This window comes from Pavona decussata, unplaced genomic scaffold (genome assembly GCF_977016875.1).
Source record: "Pavona decussata unplaced genomic scaffold, jaPavDecu1.1 SCAFFOLD_1, whole genome shotgun sequence".
NCBI lineage: Eukaryota > Metazoa > Cnidaria > Anthozoa > Scleractinia > Agariciidae > Pavona > Pavona decussata.
Window position 1 is genome coordinate 616,352 of NW_028145425.1, and position 18,173 is coordinate 634,524.

General features: G+C 39.3%; 2 protein-coding genes and 1 pseudogene across 3 annotated transcripts; 1 reads left to right on the forward strand and 2 right to left on the reverse strand.

The window, feature by feature from the left end:
- Nucleotides 1-60: 60 nt before the first annotated feature.
- Nucleotides 61-2,349, reverse strand: LOC146490118 (uncharacterized). Its single transcript, XM_085110851.1, has 2 exons — nucleotides 1,548-2,349; nucleotides 61-1,076 (listed from the first exon to the last, which is right to left on the reverse strand). The coding sequence occupies exons 1-2, from the start codon at nucleotides 2,206-2,208 to the stop codon at nucleotides 664-666; spliced, it is 1,074 nt and encodes a 357-aa protein (XP_084966977.1). The 5' UTR covers nucleotides 2,209-2,349; the 3' UTR covers nucleotides 61-663.
- An 11-nt stretch (nucleotides 2,350-2,360) lies between these two features.
- LOC146490119 (uncharacterized) lies at nucleotides 2,361-7,364 on the forward strand (annotated as a pseudogene). Its single transcript, XR_014857061.1, has 2 exons — nucleotides 2,361-2,457; nucleotides 5,071-7,364. The product of XR_014857061.1 is annotated as an uncharacterized LOC146490119 (transcript).
- A 1,220-nt stretch (nucleotides 7,365-8,584) lies between these two features.
- Nucleotides 8,585-18,152, reverse strand: LOC146490120 (protein canopy homolog 2-like). The gene is made up of 7 exons (XM_085122578.1): nucleotides 18,028-18,152; nucleotides 14,954-15,065; nucleotides 14,147-14,214; nucleotides 13,647-13,694; nucleotides 11,932-12,129; nucleotides 10,511-10,607; nucleotides 8,585-10,251 (listed from the first exon to the last, which is right to left on the reverse strand). The coding sequence occupies exons 2-7, from the start codon at nucleotides 15,048-15,050 to the stop codon at nucleotides 10,139-10,141; spliced, it is 621 nt and encodes a 206-aa protein (XP_084978704.1). The 5' UTR covers nucleotides 15,051-15,065; nucleotides 18,028-18,152; the 3' UTR covers nucleotides 8,585-10,138.
- Between the last annotated feature and the right edge of the window lie 21 nt (nucleotides 18,153-18,173).

The following is an 18,173-nucleotide window of genomic DNA, read 5'->3' on the forward strand; positions in this document are numbered from 1 at the left end:
TTACTAGAGGTGTCTCTTAAGTTTTACATTTTACATTTGAATTGTTATAGAGCTGAACCAGAAAAATGGTTGTTGCACGGTGTAGTGTAACCAGTGTAGAATTTAATGTTTTCATGGCTTCTAAACTTCACACAAATGTCAGCCGTACTTCCTATTGCTTATTTTGCAATTCTCTAGTGCATGCAGATTGTTGTGTTTTGAGTTTTTCATGAATAAACTGTGTTTATTATATTTGGAATGGTTGTGTTTGTGCTTTTTATTCAGTTATTAACCTTAACCCTTTGAGCCCTAATTTCAAAGAACAAATTCTCCTATCTTGTCCTCATACTTTTCTTATAAAAGTACTAGGGAAAAGTTATTAAAATACGAAAATTAACCTTGGGTGATCAGATCCTTAACTCTCATGACCTCAGGGGTTGAATAAGCATTGATATTACAAGGAGAAATTTGATACGGATTACTGTTAGGGCTTAAAGGGTTAATTAAGTAAAAAAGGAGAAAGAAGATTCTTTAATGGATTTTTCAGTTCTGTTTTATTTTTACTCTCTAGTAATCAGTCAACCATCACTTCATAAGCATTTTTCTGAACTGCATGTACGTTTGGCTGCACAGCTTTCATATATAAGATATTACAAGCCACAAGTCGTTGGAACCTGTTCACTCCTAAGCAAAATAGTCTTCAAGTCTTGGTGGTCTGAGATCAAAATAAGTTGAAGTCAGGTTTCCATAGAAACATGTCAATGCATTTCGAAGTATGACAGAAACCACATACATTTTCCCAACATTGTTTAAAAAGATTTTCAAATTTTTTTTGAAGTCGTTAAATTTAAAAGAGTTAATAATGTCACCAAATAGCCATTCGACCGAGCTCCTAACAGCACTCATTTTGCCATTGTATTCCTCCATTTGAGGAGTTAGAACACCATACTTGAAAGGGCCTTGAAGGTGTATCCTTAGTGGATAAGCCGGGTCACCATACACACAGAGTGGCTGGCCTGCTGGATTAAACGCAAACTGCTCCAAGTCATGAAGCAGCCCTGAGTCAGCTAGCATGCCTGCGTCATGCTTCCTTCCTTCTAAAACACACACACCAAAAAACATTATTATTAGCTAATTGATAAAATAATTTATAAATAGGAGCTGCATTCATGTATATTTTAGTTAGGAAGGAACTGGACAAGGATTAGGGTTTGAGAGTGACTTCATGCACCACATTTTATCACCCATAGGGAGCGAAAATGTCAACCACTTTCCTGAGGGTAGGGTGCGGGTGGGGGGCGTGGGGCTTACGTAGGGGAGTATTGGGGACTTGTGGAATGTTTGTGCCCTAGAGGTGGGAGGCTTCATAAGATTTTTAATGGAAATAACTTTAAAAAGCAACAGGAGCATGCCTTAAAGCATTGCCTCACATCTGGGTGAAGAGTGAAAGGTAAGTGAGGACCCCACATGACAGTTGTTTAATAAACAAAGTAACAAGTACCCTTTGTAAGACACTACCCAGAACAGTCTGTCAATATTTTGTACTTCTTAATTATTTTATAACTTACCAATTGGACCATATAAGTTTGCTATCAAACCATTTGGTAGAGCCACGCTTTGAAACTTAAGGGCGTGAACCCGCTTGTGGCCATTGTAAAGAATTCGTTGGTGCTCTCCAGGCCGTGAAATGGGTCTAACGGTGCCATCTATGAACCCAAAACAGTTGTCCAAGGGAGCTCCCTTAGCTGTTATAGCATCAACGTAGGTCTGGAGGTTTGCAGGACTAAGAATTTCATGATTCCAGTGCAGTACCTTGTGTCCATGGGTATTGTAAATGTAGTCAAGCATTTGGTTGGTAATCATACTTAGAACTGGTACAGGTTTAGCAAATCTGTGAATCATATCGCCATACCTACAAGGGTACGACATTCGCTTGAGCAGCATGCATAGGCCTTCAATGCCGTCACAAACGGAGCGTTGCTCACAGATTATGGTGTCTGGAATCCGTAGAACCTCTGCCAATGCTCGCACGTCTCGTTTGCGAAAACGAAACTCTGCTACACTTTCAGATTCATCGATCTCGTCAAGGTCAAAAGGTGCATAAACATCGTACGGAAAATCAGGGTCTCTCGAAGAATAAAGATCATGAAGTATAATAAATTCTGCATCATCAATTAAGCCATCATCGTGGCTGATTACAAGCAAATTGCGAAAGTCTTTGAACGCCATAGACAAGCCAAAACTATCGTGAGTGGAAGTGCCGTTGACTCTCCGAAAGGTCGTCTGCTTAACTTTCAGTTTTCCCGCCGAAAACGAAACCCTTGGTCCAGTCCTTCTCGGGTATGAAGCGTCGTCGTCGTCCAATTCGTCGTCGGTGCTTAAGTTCCCTAATATTGGATTTCTAACCGTACGTGCCGTGATTTTGGTCGTTTGTCAGGCGTATTTCTCCATCTCCTGTCGTCTCTACAGCTTTGCAAGGTGAGATAACATCAGTATATTTTACCTACTATGTTTTCTTTGTTCATATTTTCCTTTATTACTGTGTTTAATAGTCGAAAATTCACTCGCAGTGCTGGCTTACTTCGGCACGCGAATTGGCGCGTGGTCTTAATACCGTGCCAGTTCGATTCTCCAGGCACAGCTTTAAAACCTTATGAGTGATTCTTTCACTCGTCCGTAGCTACAATCAGGCCGAGTATAAATTAGAACCTTAGTTTCATCGCCGATTTCTTCTATCCTTCCTCCTGATGCTGCTTTTGCGAAGACAATTGTTCGCTTGTTGATTATATATTGAGCCATTTTTTTTATATTGGCCATGTTCATGTTTACACACATCATTTCCACAGATCTGACTTTGTTTAGTTTTAATAACCTGTTGTCAATCAGAATAGATCGAAAATGTATCATGAATTAGTTAAAATGTTGCAAAGTACACTATTGGGTTACACACCATGATCAGTGCTGCGTTATTTGTTATTTTGTTAGGAGAACTGGATTGCTGGCAGTCGCCTTGGTCTTGTGTGTTTCCAGTTTCGAGTACAGCCGATAAAATCAGCTTGCAGCGAAAGTTATTAAAAGAAAGTTGATGTTAATTTTCTGTATGCGCTATTCGTCGAGAAATTTAGAGTACAATTTAGTAAATTCCTGGAAACCCGGAAGTAGCTTTCTTTTTCTCGGAATTGGTCACGCAACATTTCATAGAAACCATTTTTGAGACGATTGCTGTGCATTTACATGTTATTTGCTGTCTAATTTTGTACAAACGTTGATTTACATGATGAACGAGTCTCTATAAACTCAGATCAACAAATGGTTGATGTACCTGATGTACAACAAACAAACAATCAGTGTAGAATCATGCTGTCTTAAATGTTGCCATAAGCCATTGAACAAGTTGACAGTTGTTGAACACGGATGAACAGAAATATAGCCATGCTCTACTTGCAATACTTGCGTTCAAAACATTGAAAGCAATTTGTAATCAGGGTGCCAACAAGTCTAGACGTCCAACGTGTTTGAACCCTGGCGTGCCCAAAGCATGAGGAAAAGCATTCGAAATAAACAATTTAGCCAATTTATTGATTGAGTTTACTCGCAGCACGAGTCAAGCTCGAGCCCGAGTCAAGTTCGAGTCACGAGCTAAGTTCGAGTCAGGGTCCAACTTTTACTTTTCTTTTTTTCTTCTTCTTCTTCTTCTTATGTCTTCTAGTTGTTATTCTCTTTTATATAATGATGTGCTTGTGATAAACGTAAAAAGTTAACTTTCAGATTTGCAACATTTTTCGTTGTCGATCGCCACTAGAGCCATTAAGTACTGCTGTGATTCACTGCTATTGTGGAAATGTAGAAAGATATACGACATCCGTTAGTGTTCATAAATTTCCTAGGAAGATTAAGACCTGTCGGTTGCATACACCTGAAGCAGAGATCCCATTTCCACGACTGAGAAAACGGACGGTGATGAAGTATTTAACCTGCCTGACTTAAGCGCCATCTTGTTGCGTCCACAGGACACCCAGGATAACATAGAAAGAATCTATACCCTTCGCGGGAAAAATGTAGATTTAATTTTCCTAATGAGTGGGTTTCACAAGGCGTAGTGACTGACGCTTTAGTCACCAACAACATTGGACAAACCCTTTTAGGAAAATTATAGATGGCGAGAATGAATGAAGACTGGTTAATTTGCTGCCAACAATGAACAGAGGGCGCGGAAGCCGTGTGGGTTAGGGGGAGGAGACGGCTGACATTTCAGACTACTCGCGATCGCGTTGATAATAATACTTCGAACATCACTTGGCACATCATTATGAAAGCAAGAATCACAATCACAGCCTTTGATCAAGACGAAAACGAGGCAAAGGGGAAAATATAACAGAAGGAAGGGAACCTGAGTCGAACTTGACTCGAGCTCTAACTTGACTCGCACAACGAGTAATTAGTCGATTAGTTCAATCCATTGACAAAAATCTATACTCGCAACATCAAGTTTCATTAACACTTTGAAAATCCAAAGGACACGTTATAATCAATGGCACTTATGGCAGCTGAAAAAAATGACAGGCCTTTTTTTAACGGCTAGTTTAATGCAATTCACATGATTACATCACTTCACCTTTATTTTACCCCGGATTTACATGAGCAGCTGTATAGCTAATTTCTTCGAGAAATTTTCACTTAATTGTGCATGGATCTTGAAGCAGTTCATGTGTGAAAAAGCACAGCTGAAAATAAGCCTTTTGAAAAGTTCTGTATAGCAGCCTATTGCTTATATTCAAAATTTGAGACATTTGAAATCATTTTCTCAGGACGTTATCACTCAGGGGTTGAAAACGTGCTGCACAAGTAGCATCACGAAGGCTTCGAAAAGTCCTGTTTATTAAAAGCGTAAACTTTTCCCTATAAAACCATTAATGCTATTCATCACAATGACATTGGTATAATACTCTTTTAGTTTCTCATATCTCCACAATCCAAACTTTTCAGTTTGATTGCCTTGACATTTCGTCTTACTTCTGCATTTTCAGCCTTCTCTTTTTTAAAAGTTGTTGAATACCCTATTAATGAGTTACTTTCGGATTTGTTGGACAGTTTTGACACACTGAAAGATAACTGAAGAGTGAAAGTTACTTCTTGCTGGAGGATGAAACGCTCAGCAGATGACCAATCCTTCGAGGAAATTGCACCCCCAGATGACAAAAGAAAATGTACGGAGACAAAACAGTGTACACCATTCTGCGAGCCCGATTGTCCATCCCGAGGTGAGCATAATGAATGGATTATTTCCCTTGTTAACCTGCAGGAAAAATCGGGTATAAATAATTGGAAAACGTCTGTGGAAAAAGCCAAGGATGCAATTGATTTTAACCAGCCTTTGCCTGATCCCGTTTGCGAGTACCGTTATCCGTTACTGCACTGGGCAGCAATACTTGGAAAAGTGAAGGCCATCAATTGGCTTTTGAAGCAAGAATTCATCGTTCTCTACACCAATGCAGACGATACACCGAGAAGTCGTCTGAGTGTGTCCAATGAAACTGTGCTCTTTTCCACAGTGCGATTTCTTCATGAAGGCGTTAAAACTCGCGAAAAACACCACATCATCACTGTCTTCTCCAACATACTTGATGCATTCCTGAAACATGATCCAAGTGTGCTTCTAGTTAAAGAAGGGCAAAGCAAGAACACGGTACTCCATGTGTGTGCCGAGGGAAAGGAAGGCTCCCTCACTCCTCCCTTCATGTACTTAAAACGACTGTTGGGAAAGCTAAAAGAGCACTACGAGAGCAATCCGGAAACACCAGTGAGGCCAAGGGACTTATTATTAGCAAAACGCAACGATGATGGTGATGCCTTCGTTCACGTCCTTGCCAAAAACATCAAGAATAAAGAGGCAAGAGATGTCTTTAAAAAATTTAAAAAATCGCGACAAGAAAACCCATGACGACATTATTAATGAATTGAAGCCAGACCCTGAGGTTTATCAGACCAACAGCCAAGAGATTAAAAGCTGCTTCCCAGGTACTCCAGAAGGAGATGAAGAAGATGACCAAAGCGTAAGCACTCCTGGTACAGTAGATGACCGGGAACGTTCTAGTACAGGAGAATACATTGAAGAAGAACCTCGATGTACGTTATATCCTCAAGATACTTTTGAAAGTGGACAAGAAAGAGAAATCACGTCGCCAAGCTCCCAGGGTGACCGAAGGTTAAAAGACCCTCCTTCAGAGATATTTCCAGACTCAGGATCGGATGGAATGTCGCAGTCTTTGGAAGAAGCAATTGGAACCCGTTCTCAAGATTCAGGGTCTCAGGAAGAATTAGTCCAAGCAAATCCAGTCGAACCAGTCAATTTACAACCAGTCATCGTCACTGCCTCAAGCACACGTGAAGGAATACAAGCCTCCATCGATAATTATTTAAACAACAAGGAAGTTGAGCTGATCGAAGCAAACCGCAATTTGCTGGAATGTCAAGAAAAGATGGCTCACTGAAGAAGAGAAAAAAAGAAAGGCTGTCTTGGAAAATTTGGAAGAGGAAATCAATAACTTTAATGGTTTCTTGCAGTCGAAAATTGTGAAGCCTTTTGACGATTCTGTCCGACAGTAAAAGTAAGTTTGTTTTTAGCATCTTGTAGCCAGCGTACCTGGTAGCGCGATTTTATTGCTCAGGAGCTGTTTCAGGCAATGCAATGAGAATTAACGCAATGCCGCGTGACTCAGTAAGGCCTTATTTTTCCTTTGATGGCCTTCCTGCCTTTCCCATCACAAGCTATCTCAAGTATTTGTATCGCAAGGTTTCACTAGCAAAGAGTTTCTGCATGACATTGAAAGAAAGCCATGAATTATTACTGGCTAAAACTATACTTTCCAGCTTTATTTTTGGGATACGTTGATAGGAGGTACTGCATGCACTTTTTCCATTCCATATGTACAAAATTGCTATTTCCATTTTGTTTTCTTGTGCCGTCAACAATTTGGTGCTATTGTGACTAACCAATGGGAATCAAGTTCCCGAAATTTCCAACCGAAACTTGTGGAAAAATGGAAAGCACAGATTATGCCCAGTAGCACGATTTTGAAGTTTCTGGAGTAATTTATCGCTCAATATGCTGAATCGAGACATTAAAAATTGCATTAAATAGACCTGCACTTAGAAAATAGGAGCTGAAAAAGGAAACCAAAACATGAAGTTTTCAAGGTTATGACAATCATAGGAACACCAAATAATCATGAATGATATGCTGAATCGAAACAGCGGGCCAGAGACGGTAGAAGAACCTATAGCACCCGCCTCAAGACATCAGCCAATTAAAACATGCTTCGGCATATTCAAATGTCATTGGTAGTTACAGAATATGTTTAATAAAACTGCACTTGTGTACGTAAGGGAGTGATTGGTGTTAACTGACATTAAATACTTGTGCATCCGCTCTTGCCATCTTTCAATTCCATTAGTTCCCCTTTTGCCTTGCTCCCTCACTCCTCCTTTCCTAGGCTGACCCACGGGCGTTGGGATGTTTTTATAACAAACCGGCAAACGCCCCGCGCGCGTAAGTTGATTTGTTCGTTTCTGGTATTACCTTCATTCTGCATGAATTTAAAATTAATTAGACCAAACTAAGTATCTGAGTCTCAAGTCTTATTTGTCATTATCGTTCAGGTGCCAGTTGTTCAAAGAGCGGATAACTTTATCCACTGGATAAGTCAGTATCCGGCGGAGCAAATGTACTCCAACGAACGCTGTTGGCAAGTTTTCCACACAATCCCATACTTAAATTTGACATATGCTTCTACTCTATCCACAAATTAAAGGGCTATCGGGAAAATCTTGCACACATTTCATCAGCCGGATAGCGACCTATCCAGTGGATAAAGTTATCCGCTCTTTGAACAACTGTTCCGTGGATGACCATCTCATTTTTACTTCTGGCTTAGATGTGGTTTATCACGAGTTTATCGTCTTTACGATGAAAGTATCATTGAAAGGAAGTGACAGTACATGCTATTAGGAGAAAATCACCAGGTGTCGTCGTCAAATTCAATTCCCGGGAGTAGGCTAATGCCCATCCTCCGTGACGGACAATGTGGAAAAAAAAAATTGGGCGATTTGTACCGTTTGCAATGTTAACGCCTTACATGGTTGGTCGAGAGGACAAAAGAACGAGCAAAAGAACAATGCTCCCAGCCCAAAAAATGCAGCTGCATTTTAACAATTTCTCCTCAGTACTTTGATAAGAAAAATATGGGAGCAAGATAGGAGAATTTGTTTTTTGATGTTAGGGATTAAAGTTACGGTTAAAGCTCTTCCGTCCAAGGACTAATCAATCGGCGAAATTGATCAGATATCGAAAAGAGACCCTCTGAAGGGTGGTTTTCGCTAGCGACATAAGCAGAGTGAAAGCAGCTAAGAGATCAGAAGAGAACGAAAAACTGTAGTGACCGGATTATGATCTGGGAGCGAAACATGAAAATAGTATAAACCATGCCCCGATCTTATTATTGGGTCTGTCTCTTCAGCTCCCCCTCCCCCCCCCTGCCCTCACTTCACTACACCCCATTTTGTAATTTCACACTTTCAACACTCGAATAACAAGGACTAAGGAAGCTGATGGTCTTTCCATTTTGTTGAAAATTTATTTTTAATTGTGGTGCACTTGTAGAAAAACAACAAACTTTTAATTTACTTTAAAAGCTTGGTACAATAGAAACTATGAAAAGTCAAAAGCCTGAGGGCGCTTTCCATTCGACCAAAAAACAATACTTCAGGGTGCGAAATCGAAATGAACAGAAATTTTCAGGAACAAAAATTTCGGAATGTTGGGCATTCCTCGCAACGTTGTCCTGAGCGTTCCCGAAAATCGGAACAACAGGAAAATCCCGCTCCATTTGGCCACTCCTACTCGGGTCCAGTTTCCCCGGCATAATTTGATTGGGTTATTTCGCTTCACGAAGAAAACTCGTGAATGGAACGGGTTTGTTTTCAAGTCGGGTGCGGTTAGGCTTGGAAAATACTGTCCCATTCGCCACCTAACTTTTTAGAAACTTCAAACCGAAACGTTTGGCCGAATAGAAAGCACCCCTTGATTTATGCCCTACTTGAAATGCGCAAAACCCAGAAAGACCAATGCCGAGACTTACAACTTCGTGTGGTCATAAGCACTATCGATTACTTTTCCGTCGCACCCAAATACCGCGGTATGAATTACTTTCCCGGGAAACCCAAATACCGCGGTATCGATTACGTAGGTATCGACATCAAGCCTTATCGTCCCATCCCTTACGGGCTTGTACCATGCACTGTCGATTACTTTTCCATATTACCCAAATACCGCGGTATCGATTACTTCCCCAGCAAACTCAAATACCGTGGTATCGATTGCGTAGGTATCGACATCGAGTCTTATCGTCACATCCCTTACTGGCTTCAAGCTTGATAAGAGTCACTTGCCCAAGTAGCAGGCCTTTTTAGCACTTTCGTCGAGGCGCGGTCCTCGTCTAAAATCGTGCTCAAATATTGTGGAAACGCCCTCTACGCAAGTTTGCCTGCCAAAACGAACCTTTGTCCAGCAACTTTAAATTCAACCATGATTTGTAGACAAGAAAAAACTAAAAGTATATATTATGCAATGAATTCGAAAACTACGATTATTTATGTAATACATCAGTCAATTCTAGCAGTGCTTAAATCCTGGGCAAAAGCCTAATTATGGCAAATGTCTCGTAGTGGGGGTTAACCAGCTCTTTAAATGTCTCGTGGTTAACGAGCTCTTTAAATGTCTCGTGGTTAACGAGCTCTTTAAATAGACCTCGGGCCAATTGCAAAAAAGTGAAATCGTGGCTTCTAGGTTCATGCACATTTTATCGAACAAACAAGCTAAGAGAAAGACAATGGTGGGTCTACCTTTCCGTGAATGTGTCATCTCAATATGACCTCCTGAGAATCATTGGTGGCCACAAAAGATTATGTGAGGCTCGACTAATGCCGCATTCGAACTCAACAGAAGCTCGATCCTCGAGGCATGACAACGTGAACAAACGCCACACCAGTGCCAGAGCAGAGGGAGGGGGGAGGGAGTACAGGATGGGGCTGGAGGTGGGCCTTGCTAGAATTGACTGATACGTAGCTAGCTTAGTTCAGTGTATAAATTCTTTAGTGGAGGTCAGAGTTCATCATGATCTGTTTCTGAGGTGCCATTCTCGGAGTTGTCTTCATTATCCTCGTCATCTTCGTAATCAGATTCAGAAAATTCTTCGTCATCATCGATGCACAGGCCTTCAACAAGAAAGAAATGTAAGGTCAGTAAAAAGGAGAGATTTGTTAATTTAGATATTGGGCCGGGACGTGGCTTCACCTGAAAATGCTTCCTCAATTCAATCATTTGGATCTCTTTAACAGCAACAACAGAACCAGCATGCAGCATGTACACATGTCCGACACTGGACAGATAGCATCTTCAGACAAAAACTTCAGTTATTTCAAGACCCTGTAATTACTTGAAAACATCAGTCTTCCAACTGATGTTTTTCCTTACCTGTAGTGGTGCGACACATGTATCTTTTAGGATCTTTGCGTTCTTTCTTGAAGGACGCTATAATGTCATCATCATAATCTTCTATTATACTCTCACACTAAAATACAAAATAAAGAATAAGCAAAGTCTTGTCTGACCATTGATTACTAGAGTTACAAGCCAGTCTGCAGGGCACGGCACATGTACGCGCGAGTAGCGTTTGCGCAGGTTTGGTATGCACGTCAAAAGTTCCAGGACGCACGCCAAAGGAATTTGCTGAAAACGGCCCCTACCAATACATGTACCGTTCAGAATGTTAAGTTTCCACTCTAACTTAAGTATATATCAAAAAAGTAAAAAATGTTTGTTCTAGTGAAATGCCTTTGCACGGACGAGATCTCGGCGAGTTCTAACTGTTATACTCTGTAGACTGGGTTGCCAGTACGAATGCCTTAATATTTTAACGCTTTGTAAATTTTTCGCTCTGAAGTTTGAATTTCGAATCGGAGAAATCTCCCTCCCCCACGAGCTTACCTCTGTGCCCGCGTACAGCCGTACAAGAGCGAGTCATGACTTTAAGACAAGTCTCCCGTTCTCTTCAGTCGACGCTTACAAACACTCATTTTATGTAAGATCAATCCCAGCATGGAATGCATTACCACCTGACATCGTCAAGTCTGGCTCTTACTCGGAATTTATTAGTTCTTTATATGTTCTGCACGTATCCGTTGGCCGCTCCATAGCCGGATTAGCTTTGCTAATGGCAATTGTTATTATTATTATCGTGCTAATTAAAGATTAAAGAGAGAAAAACAACGGGTAAGCAAGATAGTAAAATGGGCAAGTCTGCGATTTTAAGCGCCACAATTCTGAACACATTAACAGAGATGGATACTATAGGAAATTACGTAAAGGTAAATTGTTATAATTCGCGTTAAATTATACGTTTATCCCTTTGGGTGTTAATCCTAATAAATTAAACGTCAACTTCTGCGATACTAATTTCAATCATTTTAACCCAAAAGTTTGAATCTTATCTTGCATACTAGGGGCGGTTTTATCTTTTCAGCAAACTACGATCTTTAAGTAGATCTTTCGTTATTCCTTTAGTTGAGTTAATTGTTACTCTTAGAAGTAAATGTCTCATGACAACTTATTTTTCCTCGACAAACTTTGACATTCCATAATCGTGTTAGTAACTTACTCTCTTAGAAATGATAGTTTCTGGCAAAAACATTCAGCGGCCGGTAAAGGAGAGCAAGGATTTAACCACTCAGCTGTGCATGAAGATAGGCAGGGAATTTAATTTTGCATAGGCAAACAGCAGCGTTCTTCTCATAAACGTCACTGAATCTTAATCAGTCAATGTAAGTACTCTGAAAAATACATGCAAACATCACCTATCCCAAATAAGCCATCAAATAAACAAAAAGAACACTTACTGCATTTTTAAGCTTTTGTGCTATGTCTCCACTGATGGCGACATTACTTAGAGTAATTGCCTCTCCTGAGCGGGACGAAGTTCTGATGTAAGACTTCTTGCCAGTTTCAGGATCAGTTGATTCTGCGTAAGAGTTCATCTTTTCGCACATTTTGTCCAGTTGTTCTATAAGATGGGTCTCTGATCTCGCATATTGAATCTGAATAGAATTTAGAAAGATGATCCAAATTAGCTTCATTCAATGCATGGTACTTACTAAATTTTATTGAACGTCATGAGCATTGAAGTGGACGGAAAAATGTTAATGTGTTTATACTCTAGTTTAAGGATGGTGCTTTCTTTTGCTACTGCGCATACGTTCTGCGCATCCCGAGATGGTCTTGGAAACTCGGGTTTCTTACCAGCAGTGCCTGCTAAAACAGAGATATTTTGCACGGCTCATAACTACGTATGAAAAGCAGATCTTGGCAAGGGTTATTGGAATCCGAAAAGAAAATTACTATCAGAGGTAACCACACATTTTTCAGAGATATTCAGGAAAAAATGCCATATCATTGTTTAGTATTTTAACGCTTTTTTTTTAATTATTGTTGCTTAATTATCTTTGAAAAAGGCATGGATACCCCCAATTATCTTTTTGAATTTCAACATGCCTTCCTAAGATCTGCTTTTTCCGGATAGTCATAACCTGCACAAAAATACCTCGCTATTCGGACTCACCGTCCTTAAATAGATTCCCCCCACAGAGAGGAAAATTTTGATTCGATCGCCTCCCCTCCCCCATGCCTGTGGAACGTCTATGTAAAGGCTCATGCTTTCCTGCTTTTGAGACCCCTGCGCCTTGGGGGTGAGTATGGGTGTATTTTGTTTTATAGGATCAAAAAAAAAAAGATCCTTCAAGTTCTTTGTACATCAGATTTAATAGGATCCTGCAATATTAGTCAAGGGATGCTTTCCATTTCATCAGATTGACCAGTCTGACAAACTGTTGTAAAATGGAGCAACATTTTCCAATCAAACCAAGCCAACCAAGAAAAATGTCTCTCACCATTTTCTATTCCTTTTCCCAATCCTACACATTAGTGAAAATCTACCTAGTGAAGAGAAGTATTTAGGCAACAAACCGTTTTGTCAAAATGGAACAGCAAATGTTGGACCGACTGGTCCAATCGGTCAAAGTGAACCTCCTTCAAAAGCAATCCTTTTATCCCGGAAATTTTCCCATTGTTCCGATCCATTTCATTTCATGGCTTAATCCCAAGGATTCCCTACAGGATCCCACAAGATCCTATGAGATCTGTAGAGCAACCTGGAAGATCTTTGCAGGGACTTCAAGGATTACTGCAAGACTATGCAACATCTCTGAGGATATGAAATAAATGACTTGTGATGGTATATTTTCCAGCCTGGTGAATGAATAAGAATGATGTATTATTCTAGAAAGTGACACAGGCGTACTCGGAAAAAAAGAAATCCGAGTGCTTCTATCAGGAGACGAACCTAAGACCTCCTGATAGGAGCACTCGGATTTCATTTTTCCAAGTATGCCTGTGTCACTTTCTACAATAATACATCATTCTCATCTCTGAGGATGTTTGATGATTAGAAATGTAGATCCTAAAGGATCCCTCCATGACAGTTTCTCAGCAGACCTTCACAAAATTTTTCCACCAGCGCAGCATTACAGCATTTAGCGCACTGAATAGTAAACATTACCTTTCTGGGATTTTGGTTTCCTTTTGGATCCACTCTAAAACTCTCAACCTATCAACACAGAGCACAACAGATGAGATGACAAATGGTACTGGTATTCATTCATCACACACCTGTCACGAACCTTAGGTGGATTCTTTCAATGCAGAGAGTGATAATATATTTTTGCTCAAGAAATCAACAACGGAAACATGTTCCATACTAAAAAATGAAGCCTTCATATGTACTATACTGCTTTACTACAAGAAATCAGAATGAAATACGTTACACCCATCACAAATCTGGTAATATACAGTACCTTAGGGTTGTAAACTCAACAAAAATGAAGGGTGACGGGAATACACTATACTTTTTGTCAATCCTAGAAAAGATCAAATCCAGGAAATTTCAAGCCCAAAAGAAGTCACTTAATTGCAAATTTCAACACCCCTCCCCCCTAAAAAGGCATTGCACCTTTGCACTCCACCAACTCCCCCCAGGCCCCCCTCCAATTTCAAACCTACCTCCAGGGTCTTTCTTGGATCGACTTGACTAATTTCCCATTGAAGTTCATCAGCAATAACATGGCATACTGAAAATTAACATACCGGTAATGACTGACATCTGTGCATATTGACCTTGCAGGAGTAAGTCTCTGTAATCTTTTATTATTATTATTATTATTATTATTATTATTATTATTATTATTATTATTATTATTATTATTATTATTATTATTATTATTCCTGGTTTCAATGGTTACCTTAGTTACAACAGTTACTGTTGATGATGGTTCTTGCAAAGATATGAGGTAATTTATATATTAAGTTGAACCTGAGTGCCATTACAACAGATGACATTGTCATTTGTGACAGTTACCGTCACTGCAGTCACAGTGTAGCTTCACTGGCATGACATTTACATGTAGGATTAACAATATTAGTAAACATTTGTGAAATAAATGTGATGCCTGTATTTCAAGCCTGGCGAATAAATGAGAATGATGTGTTATTCTAGAAAGTGACACAGGCATACTCGGAAAAAAGAAATCCAAGTGCTCCTATCACTCCTGATCGGTGTCACTTTCTAGAATAATACATCATACATTATTTGTCTTTCAAGCTACAAATTTGTGGTTCAATCAAGTGCTCAATTCAGGATATCACTTTTATGGTATCCCTTTTATAGTTTTAGTAGTTATAACTCAGCTATTTGAAATTGTACACTCTACATCACATGGTTTCTCTCCACCCAGAAATACATGTAGGTATTGTTGTTAAGGTCACACTATAATTATCTCATCAGAAAAGAAAGTTCAAATTTGAACATACCCCCACAATAAAGTTCTTTATCCTTAGCAGCTGATGCTGTGTAAAGAAGAGTTGCACTGAGAAGGAGCAGAAGGGAAAAGCCTTCTACAGCATCCATATTTATACTAATTCCCTGAATATATGAAACAAAAATAAGGTAAATAAGCATCTATCACTTTTTACAGCTTTCACAGGCAATATTATAACATCATGGCTTCAACTGACAAACGACTAATATTAAACATCTCAACTTTGTTGACCAATCACGTCAACAGCAAGAGGCATTTATACCATCTACTAATGTTCCACACTTAACTTGACTCTGAAGACGATTTCCTCTCAGGTTGTTGAAACCACATCTCAAACAGTCCTTCTCAGGACTACACTCAATCACCCAGATGATCATAATTTATTGTAATCCATGTACTTATGATATGACTCCTGGGTTCAAACCATTTACACGATGATTTTTATTCCAAATAATTTGCATAGTGATCAACACACTCTTTACACAGAACTTGCCAGAGCCCCCATATGAGTAGAGATCACTTAATTGTCCCAAAAAAGGTTCCATAAAGTATATTGACTCTAAAATACCCAATAAATAACCTAAAGGCAGCTCCCAGAGGAAGTTTTTCACCCCTCAGAAAACTCAGCTTTTGCACAAGTCAATACCACCCCCACCCCTTCACCCCTTGGAACGTCTGATGACATTTCATGTAGTTTCTGGAAACATCACACATTCATTTCAATACAACAGGTGGTTTATTGTAGCTCTTGAAGAAAATCTCTGAACTTAAGGTCATTTAATTTATTTACCAGGTAGGTCTGTCACTCAATACTGAGCATTTTGACCGCTCTAAAAAATAATAATAATATATTAATTAATTAATTAAGTAATTAAATTAAAATAAAAAAAAGGTAAGTAGATATAAAAAAATTGCACTTTTAAATACAGCCAGTGACCTGGACAATACAATTTCCCTTGGGAGATTGTTCCATTCTGAAGTTGTCCTTGGATAGAAAGAGTACGTATAATAAATTATCTCTTGTAGCTATCAGCTGTTTGTAAGCATACTCTTTAGAGCAAGTTGAGTACAAATGATCTACTGGTTGGAGTTTGATATCTTCGCAGAAGCCAAGCTTGTTTCGCATTTTATACAGCATTGGTAAGCGTGCTATGGTTCGCCTACTTTCAAGTGTCTTCCATTTCAGGGCTGAAAGCATTTTGGTGACACTATCTTTGCAGTTGAAGTGGTTTAAGACCCAACATGCAGCCTCTTCTTTGGACCATCTTGACAATGTTGATATTTTTGGCAGTATATATATGGATTTCATACAGTTGAACAGTATTCCTGAGTTGGGCGCACTAAGGCCTTGTATGCCCAACATAACTAATCGAACAGTTCGGTAATCAAACTTAATTGAACCCAACCGAACTTAATCGAACGATTGGGTTCGATTAGTTCGGAAATCGAACACAATCGAACCAAAAAATTTGTGTGAGAGTTCGATTGAGTTTGATTTCTGAACCCAATCGAACCCAATCGAACCTAATCGAACGATATAAAAAATCACTTAATATATGTCAGTTCAGCAGCGGGACTGTCTTAGCATGTGTATATAAGTAAAAATAAATAACAACTAATAATCACTTTATTGAAAAAACCTTTGGGAATAAAAAATACAGTGACTTTACTGTAAAATCGAAAATGACATAAGTTCAATGGACCATAAGATAACGCAAATTAGTTGCGAAGAACGCAGTCTTCAACACAACATCCACAAGATAACGTGAGACTAGTAATAATCAAAGATTAGGTAGGTGCTTTCGATCGTTATTTTTTTTTTTTCGTCGATGGTTTTGTACTGACAAGAGGAACAGCGAGGAAAAGACCGAACAATCAACATGGAGTGAGATCCGGGAATTCCGTGCCTTCATTACTGATGCCAACAGTGACGGCTGCACAATGTCGAAGCTTGTCATGTGAGATCGACGCCAAATGTGCCAGCCAAACAAAACGGCACCCTGAACTCGCATGGCATCACGATCGATACCCGCGGGGAATTTGAAACAACTGGAATAGTATGCGTTCTCCTGATTGTCGAACGCAATAAATTAAACTGCCATATTGGTAAGTAGAGGAATTAAAAGCAACAAGAGAATTGTTAACCGTGTAAGGTCGCATGGATTCATCAAAACGAAAAATAAACCAATTTTTGTCTGTTTTGTTGCTGGAGTCATCTCCAAAACAGTGTGTGTCCTCATACTCCGGACACAATTTTCAACCAACAATCGGACCCGGGGAATCCAATCAGAAAAATATATATTCACTGATGGAAAATCAAACCTAATCCGCAAACTCGACGGAACCCATCGAACTAATCGAACCCATTCGAACGTTCGATTTGGTTCGATTAGCCCAATTTTTTTGTGAGGGTTCGATTGTGTTCGATTATCGAACTCAATCGAACCCAATAGCGTGATTGGGTTCGATTGAGTTCGATTAAGTACGATTAATCGAACGTTCGATTTGGTTCGATTAGTTATGTTGGGTGTATGCCGTTTCCTTAGTCTTTGGTGAGCAGTGTCTTAGGTTCCGTTTGAGAAAGCCTAAAGTTTTGTTGGCTTTATTTGATATGTCATCATGCATCTCACAACCCAGCCCTATTTTATTCTACCATCATCCCACATCCAGTCATACTGAACTGACGCAATATACAATAATAATTATTATCAAATGTCAATGATTTTCTAAATTTAAAATTTACATGGCATGTAAAATGCACGTTGGAAGCCGGCTTAATTTCCTCAATTTCATTTTATTCTCCGCGAATTTGACAGTTCATGGATGGATGAATTCGACAATTCATGGATGGCATTTAACATCAATCTCATTACCATTCCTGCCGCTTTTATACTATAACTACCAAAAGAAATAAATCTCCAAAAGACTATTTAATTATTAAAAGAAGTGCAGACATTAAACGATATTAAAAATCGGTTTCCATTGAATCCAAATTGACACTGAACGAACCAGCAACACACCACAGGCATACTAAAATATGAGTTTAAACTGAAAATTAAATAATACCTCAATTCAAGATCCTCTAATTGCTGGAAAATGATCTTCGACTGCCAATAAATAACCAATATATTGAAGAAAGAACTGAAAGAATTCTTTTTCATGCAATCTTTTTCATCGATAGGTATTAACCGCTGTCTGACTGTCGACACTCC